Source organism: Sciurus vulgaris, assembly GCF_902686455.1.
Source record: "Sciurus vulgaris genome assembly, chromosome: 13".
In the NCBI taxonomy this organism is placed as follows: domain Eukaryota; kingdom Metazoa; phylum Chordata; class Mammalia; order Rodentia; family Sciuridae; genus Sciurus; species Sciurus vulgaris.
The window spans coordinates 57,647,297-57,661,758 of record NC_136474.1 but is presented as its reverse complement, the minus strand read 5'-3'; the positions used below and the strand labels follow the sequence as shown (position 1 = coordinate 57,661,758).

Below are 14,462 nucleotides of genomic sequence, written 5' to 3'. Positions count from 1 at the left end.
GAACTCGAAGCTCATTATTTTAGGAACAACTTGAAACATTTTTTTCCCCTGACATTACTGATTCATGCAGGAAATGCAAGGATAGTCTTTAACTTTAGTGTGGAGGGTAATTGGATGCAGGCACCCTCCCCCTGACCACCCCATAGGAAGTCCACACTGCCCTAGCCTACCCCAGAGAGGTAGGAGTCATGAATTGTTTTTCATCCTGTGTTGGCCTTTGTGCATGATTGCAAAGAGAAGAATGCAGTTTCCCTCCAAGATCTTTACCTGATGGGATTGAAAATAGAATTCCAGTTAGTAGGAAGCTATTTCCAGTAAAACTTCCAACATAATCTAGTTATTTTCCTGTTGTCATATCAGGAGAAGATGAGCTAGCTTAAAAATTCATTCAACAAATGGAGCACCCAAGAGAAGTTAGACATTGAGGTACCAAAGATAGATGACAGAAGCAGTTCAATGGGGATGAGCCCCATGAAGAGCTGTAGCAAGTCCTTGGAAAGCAGGTGGTGGAGAGAAGTTAGTGGTTGGAGTGGGTCATCCCTAGGACTTATCTGGAATGAGCACAGGGATTCTGGTCAGAACAAACAGCATGAGTAAGCTTCCAGAAAGTGGGAGTACTATGGTTCCATCTGGCTACAACTCAGGGTGTGGGGTGTTAGATGGGCCAGATTGGGAAAGGTTTCTGGGCTCACACAGCTTTATCTATGTCTCTGATTAAGAAAGAAATTGATGTGCCTGTAATCACTGAAGCACTATCATGGGGGAGACTGGATAATCTCCCTGGGAGTGGCAATTTTACTGTCCATGTGACTCGATGGTTTCCTTGGCCTTTCCTAGACACACTAGCAGACTGTTCTGTCTTTTGGGTAGTGGTGGAATCTAATTGGACCACTTTGGTCTGAATTCCTGTGGGCCGTTGAGGAATTACCTGACATTACCTGACAGAGTGCTGGGTAATTTGGGCCCCCCAAGGAGTTTGTGCCCTGGTGGGAGTGGTAGAGTTGTTGGTTTTGGGTGGTAGGGTGCAGGTGTATGTGCAGACATATGTGTTCTGGGCAAGGTGGCTAGTCAGGTCCTTGCTCAAAGCCTCCCTGATTTTTTTCCCCCTTTCAGTGCTGGGGATCAAACCAAGGGCCTCCTGCATGCTATACGGGTTTATATGTCAGTAAGCCACACCCTTAATCCTCCTCCTATCATTTTTTTGGGGGGTAACAGGGATTGAACTCAGGCACTCGACCACTGAACCACATCCCCAGCCCTCAGCCCTGTTTTGTATTTTATTTAGAGACAGGGTCTCACTGAGTTACTTAGTGCCTTGCTAAGTGCTGAGGCTGACTTTGAACTCCCGATCCTCCTGCCTCAGTCTCCAGAGTCCCTGGGATTATAGGCAGGCATCCTGTCATTTTGATTGGGCTTATCTCTGGGCTCCTCAGAAAGTAGCTATTTGCCCTGCAGTTTTCTTAATATAGCCCTTTAGCCTCCTGGCTTTGACTGGACCAGCCTGGCTCTGTTCTTTTGAACTATTTTATTTATTTATTTTATTTGTTCTGTTTAGATACACATGACAGTAGAGTGTATTTTGACATATTATACATACATAGAGTCTAACTTAATTCTAATTAGGATCCTGTTCTTGTGATTGAACATAATGTGGAGTTATGCTGGTGGTGTATTCATCTATGAACATAGGAAAGTTCTGTCTGATTCATTCTGTCTTTCCTATTTCCATTCCCACTCCCTTCCCTCATTCCCCTTTGTGTAATCATTCCCCTTTGTCTAATTCTTCCCTTCCCTGTTCCCCTTATTGTGTGTTAGCATCCACAAATCAGAGAGAACATTTGGCATTGTTTTTTTTTTTTTTTGGTGGGGGGGATTGGCTTATTTTACTTAGCATGATAGTCTCTAGTTCCATCCACTTACTGGCAAATGCCATAATTTCATACTTCTTTATGGCTGAGTAGTATTCCATTGTGTGTATATACCACATTTTCTTCTTCTTTTTTTTTTTTTTTTTTTTTTTTTTGGCGGTGCTGGGGCTCGAACCCAGGGCCTTATGCTTACAAGGCAAGCACTCTACCAACTGAGCTATATCTCCAGCCCCACACATTTTCTTTATGCATTCATCTGTTGAAGGGCACTGGGTTGGTTCCATAGCTTAGCTGTTGTGAGTTGAGCTGCTACAAACATTGATGTGGCCGCATCACTATAGTATGCTGATTTAAAATCCTTTGGGTATAAGCTGAGGTGTGGGATAACTGGTGGTTCTATTCCAAGTTTTCTGAGGAATCTCCACACTGCTTTCCAAAGTGGTTGCACCTATTTGCAGTCCCACTAGCAGTGTATGAGTGTACCCTTTTCCCCACATCCTCAACAACATTTATTGCTACTTGTATTCTTGATAATTGCCATTCTTACTAGAGCAAGATGGAATCTCAGTGTAGTTTTAATTTGCATTTTTCTGGTTGCTAGAGAGGTTGAACATTTTTCCATATATTTGTTGACCTTTCGTGTTTCTTCTGTGAAGTGCCTGTTCAGTTCCTTCGCCCATTTATTGATTGGGTTATTTGTTTTTTGGGTGTTCAGTTTTTTGAGTTATTTGTATATCCTGGAGGTTAATTGAGCTATTTTTGTCTGCTTTGTGTTGCCCAAGTTCTTTTGGGTTCTCCTCACCAAATCCTCTGACCTGTGTGGCCCCTTACTTGGGTTCTTTTGATTCGGGCCATGGTATGGATCATCTTTATTCTCTGGGCCTTTTTACTGGCCTCACATCCCATGCCGATTTTGTGTTGTGAGTACCTAAAATTTTTAAAAGGGAAATAATGCACTCTTTTGTTTCAGAGTAATAGTTCTAGTATGAATGATGGGGTGTAGAGGACAGGGACAGAGACACCAGATGAGAAGTTATTGCAGTTGGTCAAGCAGTAGAAGGTTAGATTTGGATCAGTCTTGATAAGGAAGAATTGAGGATGTCAATAGTGCAGTTGAAGAAAAGGGACTAGCTTAAAGATGATGTTCAAATTCTAACTTAGACAACCAGAATACTAGTTGGAGAGAATGCAGAAAGACATGTTTTGAGGGGGCTGTTTTAATTTTAGAGAGATTGAGTTGGGATGCCTGTGGGACATCCACAAAGAATTTGTTAGTAGGTAGGCAGATGGAAGTATGGGCTTGGGGCCCAGGAGAGAGATTTTGAGTGTCTTTAGCACACAGGTGGGTGACATTTATCTATTTCTCCCCCAGCACACCTGAGTAATAAACTCACTCCTGCAAGTGGAAGTGACTCACTAAGTTAGTTACTCTTAAACATGGAATCATAGGGGCTCAGTCAGAATATGGAGGAGGTCCACGTATAGTATGGAAGTATCCCAGGAGATGCTGCTACCTTTTCTTATTCTCCTGTCTTGTGAGTAAGAAGTCTGGACTGGGGAGGTAACTCAGTGTTAAGAGCCCTTGACTAGCATGTGAGCAGCCCTGGGTTTGATCCTGAGTACCACAACCGCAAAGGAGTCAGTGGGTATGGTCCACACTCAAGGGGGTGGCAGGCCTTGTTAGAGATGGCCTTCCACATTCAGATTACGGTTCTCGAGTAGCATCTGTAACTCAGCTCTGTAGTGTCAGTGTAAATTAATCTAAATCCTGTGGTCTTGTGGGAAATTAGGTAATTTATTGATTCATTGAAATCTGGCGCTGCTAAATGCCATTTAGCACCTTAGTATTTTATGAATAAATATGAGATGTAGTAAACATTATGGCCGAAAGAAGTAGTAGTATGTTTATTTGCAGCAGTCTTATCGTTTTTGCTGTTTCTTGTTTGCTAAAGATAAGAAAAGCCAGTATCTGTGAATACTTTAAAAAGAAACTCCTAACCTCTGTGTATGATAGGTATTTGGTGTTAGTCAGCTTTTCGTAACTGTGACCAAAATACCTGAGGAGGGAAACTTTATTTTCGTTCATGGTTCCAGAGGTTTAGTCCATGGTCAACTGAGTTCACTGCATTGAGCACAAGATGAGGCAGGGCATTATGGCAAAAGGCTGTGGTGGAGAAGTGCTGCTCCGTTTGTGGCTCACCAGGAAGCACAGAGGAGAGTGGGGAAGGGACCACAGGGAAGATGGACCCTTCCAGGCATGCCCCAAGTGACCCACCACCTCTAGCTGTGGCTCTGCAGCTTATGGTTCATTCACCCAGTCCATTCAAACTAGGATGGACTGATTAGGTTATGGCTCTCACAGTCCAATCATTAATGCAGGACTTCCTATCCAAATCACAACAGTATTCCAAACCCTCTTTGGAATTTGGTTGGGAAGATAATGCATTTTCCTTTCGATGCAGTGTTAAATATATGGTGGTTAATTTCCTACCCAGCCAAGCCATTTTTAACTGGTATGCTTTAATCAGCATCTTTCCCAGGCCCCCAAAATCATGGTTCTGATTCATTTTTAACACAGTTATCCTGTGAGAAGCCTGTTTATCCTAGGATGTGCTTCAAGGCTTCTTACAGCACTAGTCCTAGGCGTCATGCTCTGGTGTTCCAGCTGTGACTACTTACTTTCCTCACCACAGTCCCCATTTGCTTCTCTCTGCAGGGGCCCAAGGCCATGAGAAACAGGGGTGCAGTGGCATAGGTGTTTCTGGTGCCAAAATGTAGAGAGACAAGCCCCAGGAGCAAAGCCCCAAAGGTAGCCAGTGCTTTGTATTGTAGTACCGTAGTCAGTAGGGCTAGCCTTTGTGTGAAGAAGGAAGAAAAAACAGACTCCCATAGGTTGTCACTTGCCCCAAGTCTCACATAGCTTGGTGGAAGAGCCAAAATGCACACCTTCATGTTCCTGATCCCCCTGTGCCTGAGTTGAAGGAACTGATGTATTTTGCTCTGGAAAATTGAAGATTTTGGGAAAATATAAACTCTATTCGAAAAGATTACCATACAGATAAAACTTTCCTGACATACCTCATAAACTGATAATCAGGCTTATTGTTTAAGAAACACGGACATGCACACTAATGTACTAAACTGACCTGGAGTTAGGGTAATAAGAGGGCTGTGAACCCACCTTTCCCTGCACATTTTCAAGTGAGGGTAAATGACCACCTGTTAGGGCCAGTAAGATGCTTTGCTTGAGATGGGCTAGACCGCTAACATCCCTTCAACTCTGTGGCTTTGTTCTGGGTTGACCTTGTGCCCTTCACTCCATGCACCCTGGCTTCCCAGCCACTTGTCCCCCCTCCACCCACACGGTCCTTCCTGGCCTCCTTTTTCCTTTCAAGCCTGCCTTTCCTGTTTGTCTTAGGTAAAAACTGTGGAGGTGGGTGGAAAGGCCAAGGGGAGAAGAGCGGGAGGAGGTACACCACAGACCTTGGGCTCCTAGGTTGCATCTGGCTGTTCCTCAGGCTCTGAGCCTTTGCAGTTTTATCCTAGTGCCTTGGACCATCCTGGCTTTTGTCACCATTGCCCGAGCTTGCAGTTGGCCCATTTAAGCACAGCAGTCTGCCCTGTGGATCCATTCCTCTCTTCTCTTTTCTCTGCTTGTCCTTCTTATTATTTTTAATTTGTGGAAAGTACTGTGATTTAATATTTAAAAGCCCTTTTCCTTCCATTTCTGCCTTTTGTCAGGATAATAAAGAGAATAATGTGCAAGTAATAGAAGTGATTCAAATTGGAGATCAGGTCAATTGAAGGTTGAAAGCAGATTTTTCTGAGGATACTTACAGTGCCATTACCATGCCATTTGAAAACTGCATTTCCTCTCGTTGTAACTGGGAATTTTTACTTCATTTCTTGGGCTCACTAGGGAGTGTCAGGCACATCCCAGTCTTACTCTTCTCTAGTGTACACATCATACTTTGGAACCGTTCCATTCGTTACATTTCATGGTCACGTTCCTGTAGGCACACTTGCTTTTAGGTCATAGAAAAAATTTATCAGAGTTTGGTTTAAGTTACAGCAAAACCCTGTTTAGTTGAAATAGGAGTTAGCTTATCAGTAGTCATATTTTTGGTCACATGGGGCCCAGCATAATGTTTAGGAAGGTAAACTTAGTCATTTTAAATATTAAATTTGTTAATTAACTCCCCACTCCCCACACCCATAACAAATAGGACCTTTTGCTTGGATCTTTGTTTTATAGGTTAATTAGTTATTTAGTAAAAATTTTTGTCTCCATAAAATCCTTGTGTTGTTTGTTGATTAAGGATGCACATAGACTCTCCAGGGTCTGAAGGAATTGTGCATGCATTTGAAAGCTATGTGAAGGAGGATGTGTAAATTGAACTAATACAGAAGGAAAATCCCCTTTTGGTTTGTTAAAAATATTATTAATTATGTTTAGAGAATAACTATGAGCAACGGTTTTCAAATATTAATGTGTTTAAGCCATAGTTAGGTTGGTCTGCTTTAATAACCTTATTTCCAAGGAATTTCACCCGAGATTCTGAGTACAATTCTGATTTATTTTTAATATGTGTCTCAGGTAATTTTTCAGTCTGGGAACGATGTTTCTGGAAAACACCCCAAATGGTGGTGGTAGGGGGGATTAAGTGCTAGATAGGTTTACTTTTCTCAATTGATGATCACGCCATTTAGTCTTTTATAGAGCCAATCTTACATTTTGAAAACCAGGTTAACTTGTTCTAAGATAGAAGTGGCTGTCTATCATGGTGAAGAATTTTTTTTCTTCCAGAAGAGAAAATGGACGATAAATTGCTTAAGACAGCTAGCATCTTGTGTTCCTTTATCAGACTGCAGTGACTAGGGGTTTGGATTATAGGTTGATCTTAAATGTTATTTATTGTTTATAATTATTAGAAAGATATGTTGTAATTCACTTAACAAGATTAATAGAAGTTCTCAAGTGTATAGCATTACAGGTTACTCAAGGAAGTAATTTCAACATAACATTTCCCAGTATTTGGCTAGAAAAGTCTTTTTATAGTATCTTTATGATAGTATCTTTAAGGTAGTATTTTTAAGTAGCTATATCAGGTTTGTTGCTATAACATGATATCATGATTGAAATAGTCTATTCTGTTTTGTTTTTCTATATTTGAGGCTTGCTAATGTTAGTGTGATTTTGCTGAAACCATGTCACATATATTGTCTTTTAGATTATTAAGTGACTTGGGTGGTGGTGTATACCTGTAGTCTCAGCTACTAGGGAGGCTGAATCAGGAGGATCTCTTCAGCCAGGCCACATAGTGAGACTGAGTCTCTTAAGAAAATGAAAAAGGAATTAGGACTTCTAATTATAGTGCAGTTTCCAGGTTGAGTCATAGAAGAGAAATTGGACTTTTTCTTTTGAATCTGGAGACTGAAGGTAGAGAATTACAAGGCACCTTGTTTACTGATTTGAAAATGTGCTCTGGATTTGGAAATCTTTGAAATGAATTTTCTGCCCAGCATCCCTTCTCTGCTTCTTTCTTGTTTTTCTTTCATGAATAAGTAAAGTAAAATTCCAAAAGGCATTTTAATTATGAAAACAGAAGATTGGGGATAGTTGTAAAACATACAATTCAAATAGTTCTCACTTTATTTTTTCTCATATCAATAGAATTCCTAAGTGAATTGTTTCACATTCACCTTATGTACTCTGAAACTACTGATTTTTAACAATTTTATGATGTTTCCTAGGTGTGTTTACTTATAGTTTCTTCTTTTAGTCTGTAATGTTGTTGAGTTTCCTGATTAGATTTTTAAAATCCATTTAATTGCCTGCATTTTTCCTTCTCTGATTCCCTCATTTCCTCCTGATTCTAATTTTTTCCAATGTGGTTCATTAACTCTCTTGGGCTCCCATAAAACTAAAGAAGCTGTGCATTATTTTAGGTTAGTAGCATAGTAAATCAACAACAGGGCTCAAAGCTGTCTTATTAGATAGTGTTCTCATACCACTGGGTTCAAAGTCTATGTTTTGAATTATCAACTACATACAAAATAGGCTGAACTCCTGATCTGGTTGTTGCAAAGGAGCATTTAGTCAGTATGTGCCTCTTAAGGATCTTGGCTCTTTATATAGGAATCCACAGGGCCCCTTATTCCCTAGCTCTGCTTGGTAAATAGTAGATATTCAATAAATATCTGTTGGGTAAACACCTCTCCATCCTGAGAATCTTTAATATAAGACCATTGGAAAAATCAATTTTTATATGAGAATGTTTAACCATGATCAGTATTCAAGCACAGATAATCTCCAGACATAATTTAAAATCATTAACTGCAGAATGGAAGGGATAAAGAGACCTGTTGTGAAGAATTTCTTGTTAATTTTTAGTGTCTATATCAGCAAAGTTTGAGCTGTTGGCTAAGATCTGAAATAGATCTGTACTGTTGGTGATCATCATATTTGTTATCTGCCTGATAAAATGAAAGTTCAGCCCAGGACTTCCTTGAAAGGTGGAGAGGAGGACACTGTAGGTTGGTAATTATTTGTACAGCAGATGATCTTGAGCCCATACCTGACTTTGTATTACTATGACAATGGTAGGATAGTCTCTGTTTAATTAGTACTTTGACATAAAAGGAGTTGTTTGTTTAATAGCCTGGAACAGTGTGAAAGTTTATTTTTTGTTTTTAGTCTAAGTAATACCTTATTCCTAGGCAAAGTATAAGCAGCATTACATATTCAGTCTAGCCTAATCCTGAGGTTTACACCACTATTAGTAGAGGTAATATATTTTCCTTTACCAACATGGATGAGTGATATCTGGGGATTTATTGAACATGGCCCTGAGTGTAGAAAGAAAATAAGTTTTTGGCATATGAAACATATGAAGAAGATCATTGTGCATTATTAGAAATTCAGAGATAGCTGATGTCTGTAGGTAATAGTAAGGGGTAAATATACAAGGTATTTTGTTTTTTAAAATATTGCTTATATATATGTTCAGTAGATAATATGGCAACACTTTCTCTCCTGTAACTTTAAAATGTCTCTTCTGGCTTTCTCCTGCTCACATTAATTGAAGTGTGATTTATTCTTCATATTGTCACTTCCCTTGTGACTTTTTACATTGCAGATTTCTCTTTCTCCTTGTCCTTCCATGTCCTCTGTGACTTCTTCCAGCTCACTGCCCCCTACTCCACTCATTCAGACCAGTGCTTGAATCCTCAGTTTTTAATTCTACCTGTATAACTTACTTTTGAGTTTTTTCTTTTCATTATCGCTATGAAAGGATGGTGTATCAGCTTCCCAGGACTGCTTATCTCCTCGCCACACAACGAGTGGCTTAAAACAAAGTTTACTTTCTCACGGTTGTGGAGGCTAGAAGTCTGAAATGAAGGCTGGCAGGACATTTACTCTGCAAGCTCTTGGGGAGAACCGTCCTGGCCTGTTCTCAGTCGTGTGCCTCTTGCCTTGCGTGGGTGTGGCCACATAGCTCTCTTGTCCTCTGTCTTAACTCTGCCTTTCTAGTGCACGTGACTTTGTGTGTGAAAAATCCCCTTCTCCCTTTCTCCTGTAAGAGCAATTGCCTTGGATTTAGGGCTCACCCAGATAATCCAGAATGATCTCTTCATCTCAAAAATCCTTAACTGAAATACATCTGCTAGGACTTCTTTCCAAATATTGTAACATTCACAGGTTCAGGGAATTAGGATGTGGACATATCTTTTTGGGGACTTCCATTCACTCTGCTATCGGCAGTTATAAGAACTAAATGAAATATAATTATGTGAATATTTACATGTATTTGGATACAGTCGTTAGCTCAGGGCCTGACCAAAGTGGGTACTCAGTAAATGCTAATTCATTTCCTTCTCTTTAGAATCCTGTGCCCTCCATTGTTCTTCATCCGTGGGAGATATAGGCAGTTAGTCCTCCATTCAGAGTTCCTGTTCTTGTATCCCCCACGGCCTTCCCTATTGGTGACCATCAGGGAATCTGGTTCTTGCTTTCTACCTTTACTCTGTTCTACTGTGCCCTGGCTACCCGCATAGCTGTGGCCTGACCTCCCTGCACCTCTCCAGCTGTATAATTTTGTAAAATTATGTTTACAAGACACATAGTAATGCACATATGCTCTCACTAAGCATTCCTTGCTTAGGCCAGTGTCATTTCTGGAAGTTTGTTTTTTTACCCTTGGCTCAGTTCTGCTACTCTGTGGTGGCCTTTGTATTGTTTGGTATAGAACAAATATAAGATATTTACATCACTGGTAACAAATGTCATATATAATTTTGAGATTTTTTAAAAAACCATCCAGGTGTTGTCAGCCAGGTGGTGTTCATGATCTGTTTGATGCCCTTCCCCATCTTGTTCAATTGAATTTTAGATCCTGGTTTAGGTAGAATTATTAAGATCAGTTTGACTTTTATCAAATGTTTTTGTACATTTTTGAAATGACTGTTATTTTCGTTTTCTTATTTCTTTCATTTATTTATTTTTTCATGTCCATTCAAGTGGGAAAATATAATAAAATTTTGTGGTAGTTATAGCCCAGTATAATAAAATCAAGCCTAAATAAGTAACATCTAATTATAGGACTGTTTTTTAGAAAGTGGGTAGACATACTCTTAAAGATAATTGCGGTTAGCTTATGTAAAACCTGGATACTTCTGTTTATCTTTTATGGGTTGTAGGTGAAAGAAAACATTAACTCCTCTACTCATTTTATTTCAGGCTGGGTTGCAGTGTTATTTGTATTTGGACAAGTTCACATTTACATAAAAATGGGAAGACAGGTAGTGAATGTCACCTTTTGCCTATCACCCTGCCACCTGGGGAGAGTAGAGCAGGTCCCGGAAAGTTAGGTGGCCTTGTTTGCTTTTTCATTCAGCATTCATATTTTGAAGTGTCATTACTGAGCTCAGTGATGGCTTCTCTTAACCTTGTCTTGGTTTCGCCCAGGAATGAACTTCTGCTTCCTAACTGGAGTTCTGACTTCCTGGCTTTCTGATTAGAGCGTAGAGTGGAAGAGGCCCTGGTGCAAGGCTGTCTCTCTAAAGTGAGGGCTCCAGCCAGTGTCCCAGGTCAGGTACTGCAGTAGCAGAATGGGGACCAGCAAGGGATCTGGGTTTATAATTCCCTGCTTACCCATTTCTCCCCAGGAAGAAACTAAGGGGCTGTTTTTAAAGCACTTATCACAAAGAACTAAAGTGACCAATCTTAAAATGCACATTAATTTTATATTTCATCTATTTTCACAACCTTGGTAAGTCTATTTGTGATGGAAAGGTAAGAAATTAACTCTTAGACAAATTACCAAAATAGATACTGATTCTAGAACAGCCTTCTCTCCTACGCACATTGAAAATATACAGGATCCATTGCAAGATCTTCATGCATACCGAATATTATGATTTGTGGTATATATCATTATATAAAGAATCTTTATGTTTGTGGAATTTTTGGTTTCAAGGGATTAACATAGAAGTAGAAAAAATAAATTTTCTGACTTGGTTTGAGTATTTAAAATAAGGTAATTTTTTGAAATAACTTTGTACATTTAATAGTAGAAAATAATTTATGGTTAAAGAGTTCATTGTGATATTTCAATTTGTTCATTTAGTCTCTTTAGTAGAGGGATATTGCCATTTTAATTATTTAATTATCTTATTAAATAAGCTTATGTTAACGACATCCTTATGCTCCCCCCCCCTTTTTTTTTAATAGCCAACACATACCTCTTTATGGTACAAGCTCGAGGTATAATGTTGAGAGAGAATGTGAAAACAATAGGACATATGATCAGGCTGTACACAAATAAAAACGCCACCCTCAATGGCACAGGTAAGACTGCTTCCTCTTTTGCTTTACTTGGCTTTTGTTTCTTATCCTTATAGGCATAGAGCATGTGACTAGATCTTTTAAACTCTGGTTTTGCCTCCCAGGAACTCCCTGTTAGAGATGAAGACTTGTCCTGCTAAGTACACTTGTATATTAATTTATTATGCAAATCAGATCTGTCCCATATTTTAGGATATATAAAGCTGTGGTTTCAAGGGTGATGGGATTTGGTGCAAAGATACTTAAAAGTTCACTCCTGCAAACATAAAATTCAGAGCAACTTCTGCTTTTTCAGTTTATCTTTTGTATTTAAATTAACCACAAAGAATAATCAATTCATCTCAATGAGCCACACTACTGTTTGTGGCTATTCTTATATCTAAAATGTTTTTCCACCTCTCTCTGGAACATACTTAATTATTTTACATTATAGAATATTCTTAATTTTATGAACTTTTTAAGGGGCTAAAGGAGAAATTTTATAAAATTGGAAATCAGTAGTTGCTCTTTTCTTTTTAAATGTCATCTGGAAGTAGAATCTGCATTAGAGTCACAAAAAGTTAAGATCTCATAGGCCAAACTAATGATTTGGTGCTGGGAATGTGAATGTGGTGTGAATGGGTTTCTTACTCTGGAAGAGTACCCACGCTCCTTTGCGGCGCTCTTCCCAGTGTCAGGATCCTGAGTATTGTTGGTGCTACTTCAAAGGGATGGGTGGGATTGCCAGTTGTTGCGAGCTCTGTGTTCTCATTTTAAGTGGTTGAAAATAAATATTTAATTTGTGTCAGTGGTTGTTTGGGCCACTGTAGACCTGAAGTCACTGTTCTGCTGTCTCTGTTGCCTCCTCTCAGTAGAATGTCTACCTCCAAGCCATAAGTGTGCTTTCTCAAAAGTATGTCAAGGCATAAAGTAGTTTTAGACCCTGCTAAAAAATTCAAGACTGTGGCGTACCAGTTTGCAATTTAATATCACCCATACTTTTACAAAATCCATTCTAGTCATTTGCCTAATTTATTTTCAATGCTACAAATCAAAACACTCTTGTTTTCCTTTAATCTTAATTTCTTTTAGAAAGACTTTCAACATAGTGGAATTTATTTAATAATATGATAAAAATCTCATTAGCCCGTCTTCTGTATTGATTACCTACTGAATAGGAGGTCAATTTTAGGAGAAGTCTAAATATTTTAAAAACTCCTTTAGGGCTGTGATGATTTAATAAGTTGTGAAAGTGTTTGGTTTTTTAATTTCTTCTCAGGGATTGCTTAACCATTTGTTATTAAGGGTGCTTAACCATTGAGCCACATCCTCAGCCCTTTTTTTATTTTTTAGTTTAAGACAGGGTCTCATTAACTTGTTTAGGGTCTCAACCTGGAAGTTGGTTATCTGTGGCTGTTGTGGAGGTTCCTTTGTAAGTCATCACATGCTTTGCGTCTTCTGCTCTGCCACATGGCATCACAGTGAACTCATGGCCTAAAGTGGCTGCTGGGGCTCCGGTCTTTGTATTTGCACTTGGCTTAATAGGAAGAAAGAATGAAAGAAATAAGAACAAATTGGGTACCTGCCTTTAAGTGACATAATCCCTGAGTCACCGGGTTTATAGGCATGCACTACTGCACCCAGTGTGAAAGTGTTTGTTGAAAGTCTGTTCAACTGATGGGGCTGGGGATATAGCTCAGGTGGTAGAGTGCCTGCCTTGCATGCACAGGGCCCTGGGGGGTCCAACCCCCAGCACCACACACACACACACACACACAAAAGAAGTCTGTTCAACTGAAAAGAAATATTAGGTTTAGGTTACTGTATTTGAATGAGTATTAAAAGTATGTATATCATAGATTTTTTTTTTTCCTGGGATATGAATAAGTTATGTGTGGATGTTGAGCTTAATTAGGAAAAATGATAAATGATTACCTGAACAAGGCAAACTTTCCTTTAGCATTATGCAAAAAGAAAGAGGAATCCTTTCTTCCCTTCACCAAGTTATAGTTTCAATAATGACAATATGAACTTTTGAAAGCCTTTCATATGTTTTCTTTACTAATGGGAAAACTGTCCTTAGGAGGCAGTTATAGCATAAGTCAGGAATTGGGTGGAGTTCTAACAGATGCCTGGAGGTGGTGACTTAGCCACTTGAGGCTTTCTGTTCTCATGTAAAAGTCTGGAAGTTGGTTGTCTGTGGCTGAGGTTTCTTCATAAGTCATCACATGCTTTGCGTCTTCTGCTTTGCCAAATAGTATCACGGTAAACTCACAGCCTTGGCTGCTGGGGCTCCGGTCTTTGTATTTGCATTTGGCTTAATAGGGAGAAAGAATGAAAGAAGTAAGAACAAATTGGGTACCTGCCTTTAGGGAGCCTTCCCAGAAGTCCCACATGGTATTTCTTCATACATCTCTCTGGCCAGAACATAATCGCACGGGCACATTTAAGTACACTGGGAAATAAAGTCATTGAGCTGGGAACATTGGTGCCGAAATAAAATTGGGGTTCTGTTACCTAAGGAGAAAGGAAATTGAGTTAAAGTAGGCAACTATGAAGCTCTGTCAGGTTCATTTAGACAGCATTTATCGAACAGTTAATGTAGTTTGTATACTTAACTAGATACAGGAGACACAGATTAGGAAAAACATTCTCCCTTTACATATAGCTTTCTCTTGGAGATCTAGAAATGTAGTTATTTAGAATGCAGTTATTATTTTTGCACAGATGAATACATATAAAGTTTCCCAAAAAGGAGATCTAGCCAA

General features: G+C 39.4%; 1 protein-coding gene across 4 annotated transcripts in view; it reads left to right on the top strand.

Moving 5' to 3' along the window:
• Positions 1-14,462, top strand: part of B4GALT6 (beta-1,4-galactosyltransferase 6) — a 116,983-nt gene that overhangs the window by 3,614 nt on the left and 98,907 nt on the right. For all 4 annotated transcript variants that reach the window (XM_079108753.1, XM_079108751.1, XM_079108752.1 and 1 more), the window contains exon 2: positions 11,602-11,718. In XM_079108753.1, coding sequence (XP_078964879.1) covers positions 11,602-11,718 — 117 coding nt within the window. The remainder of the gene's footprint in view (positions 1-11,601; positions 11,719-14,462) is intronic.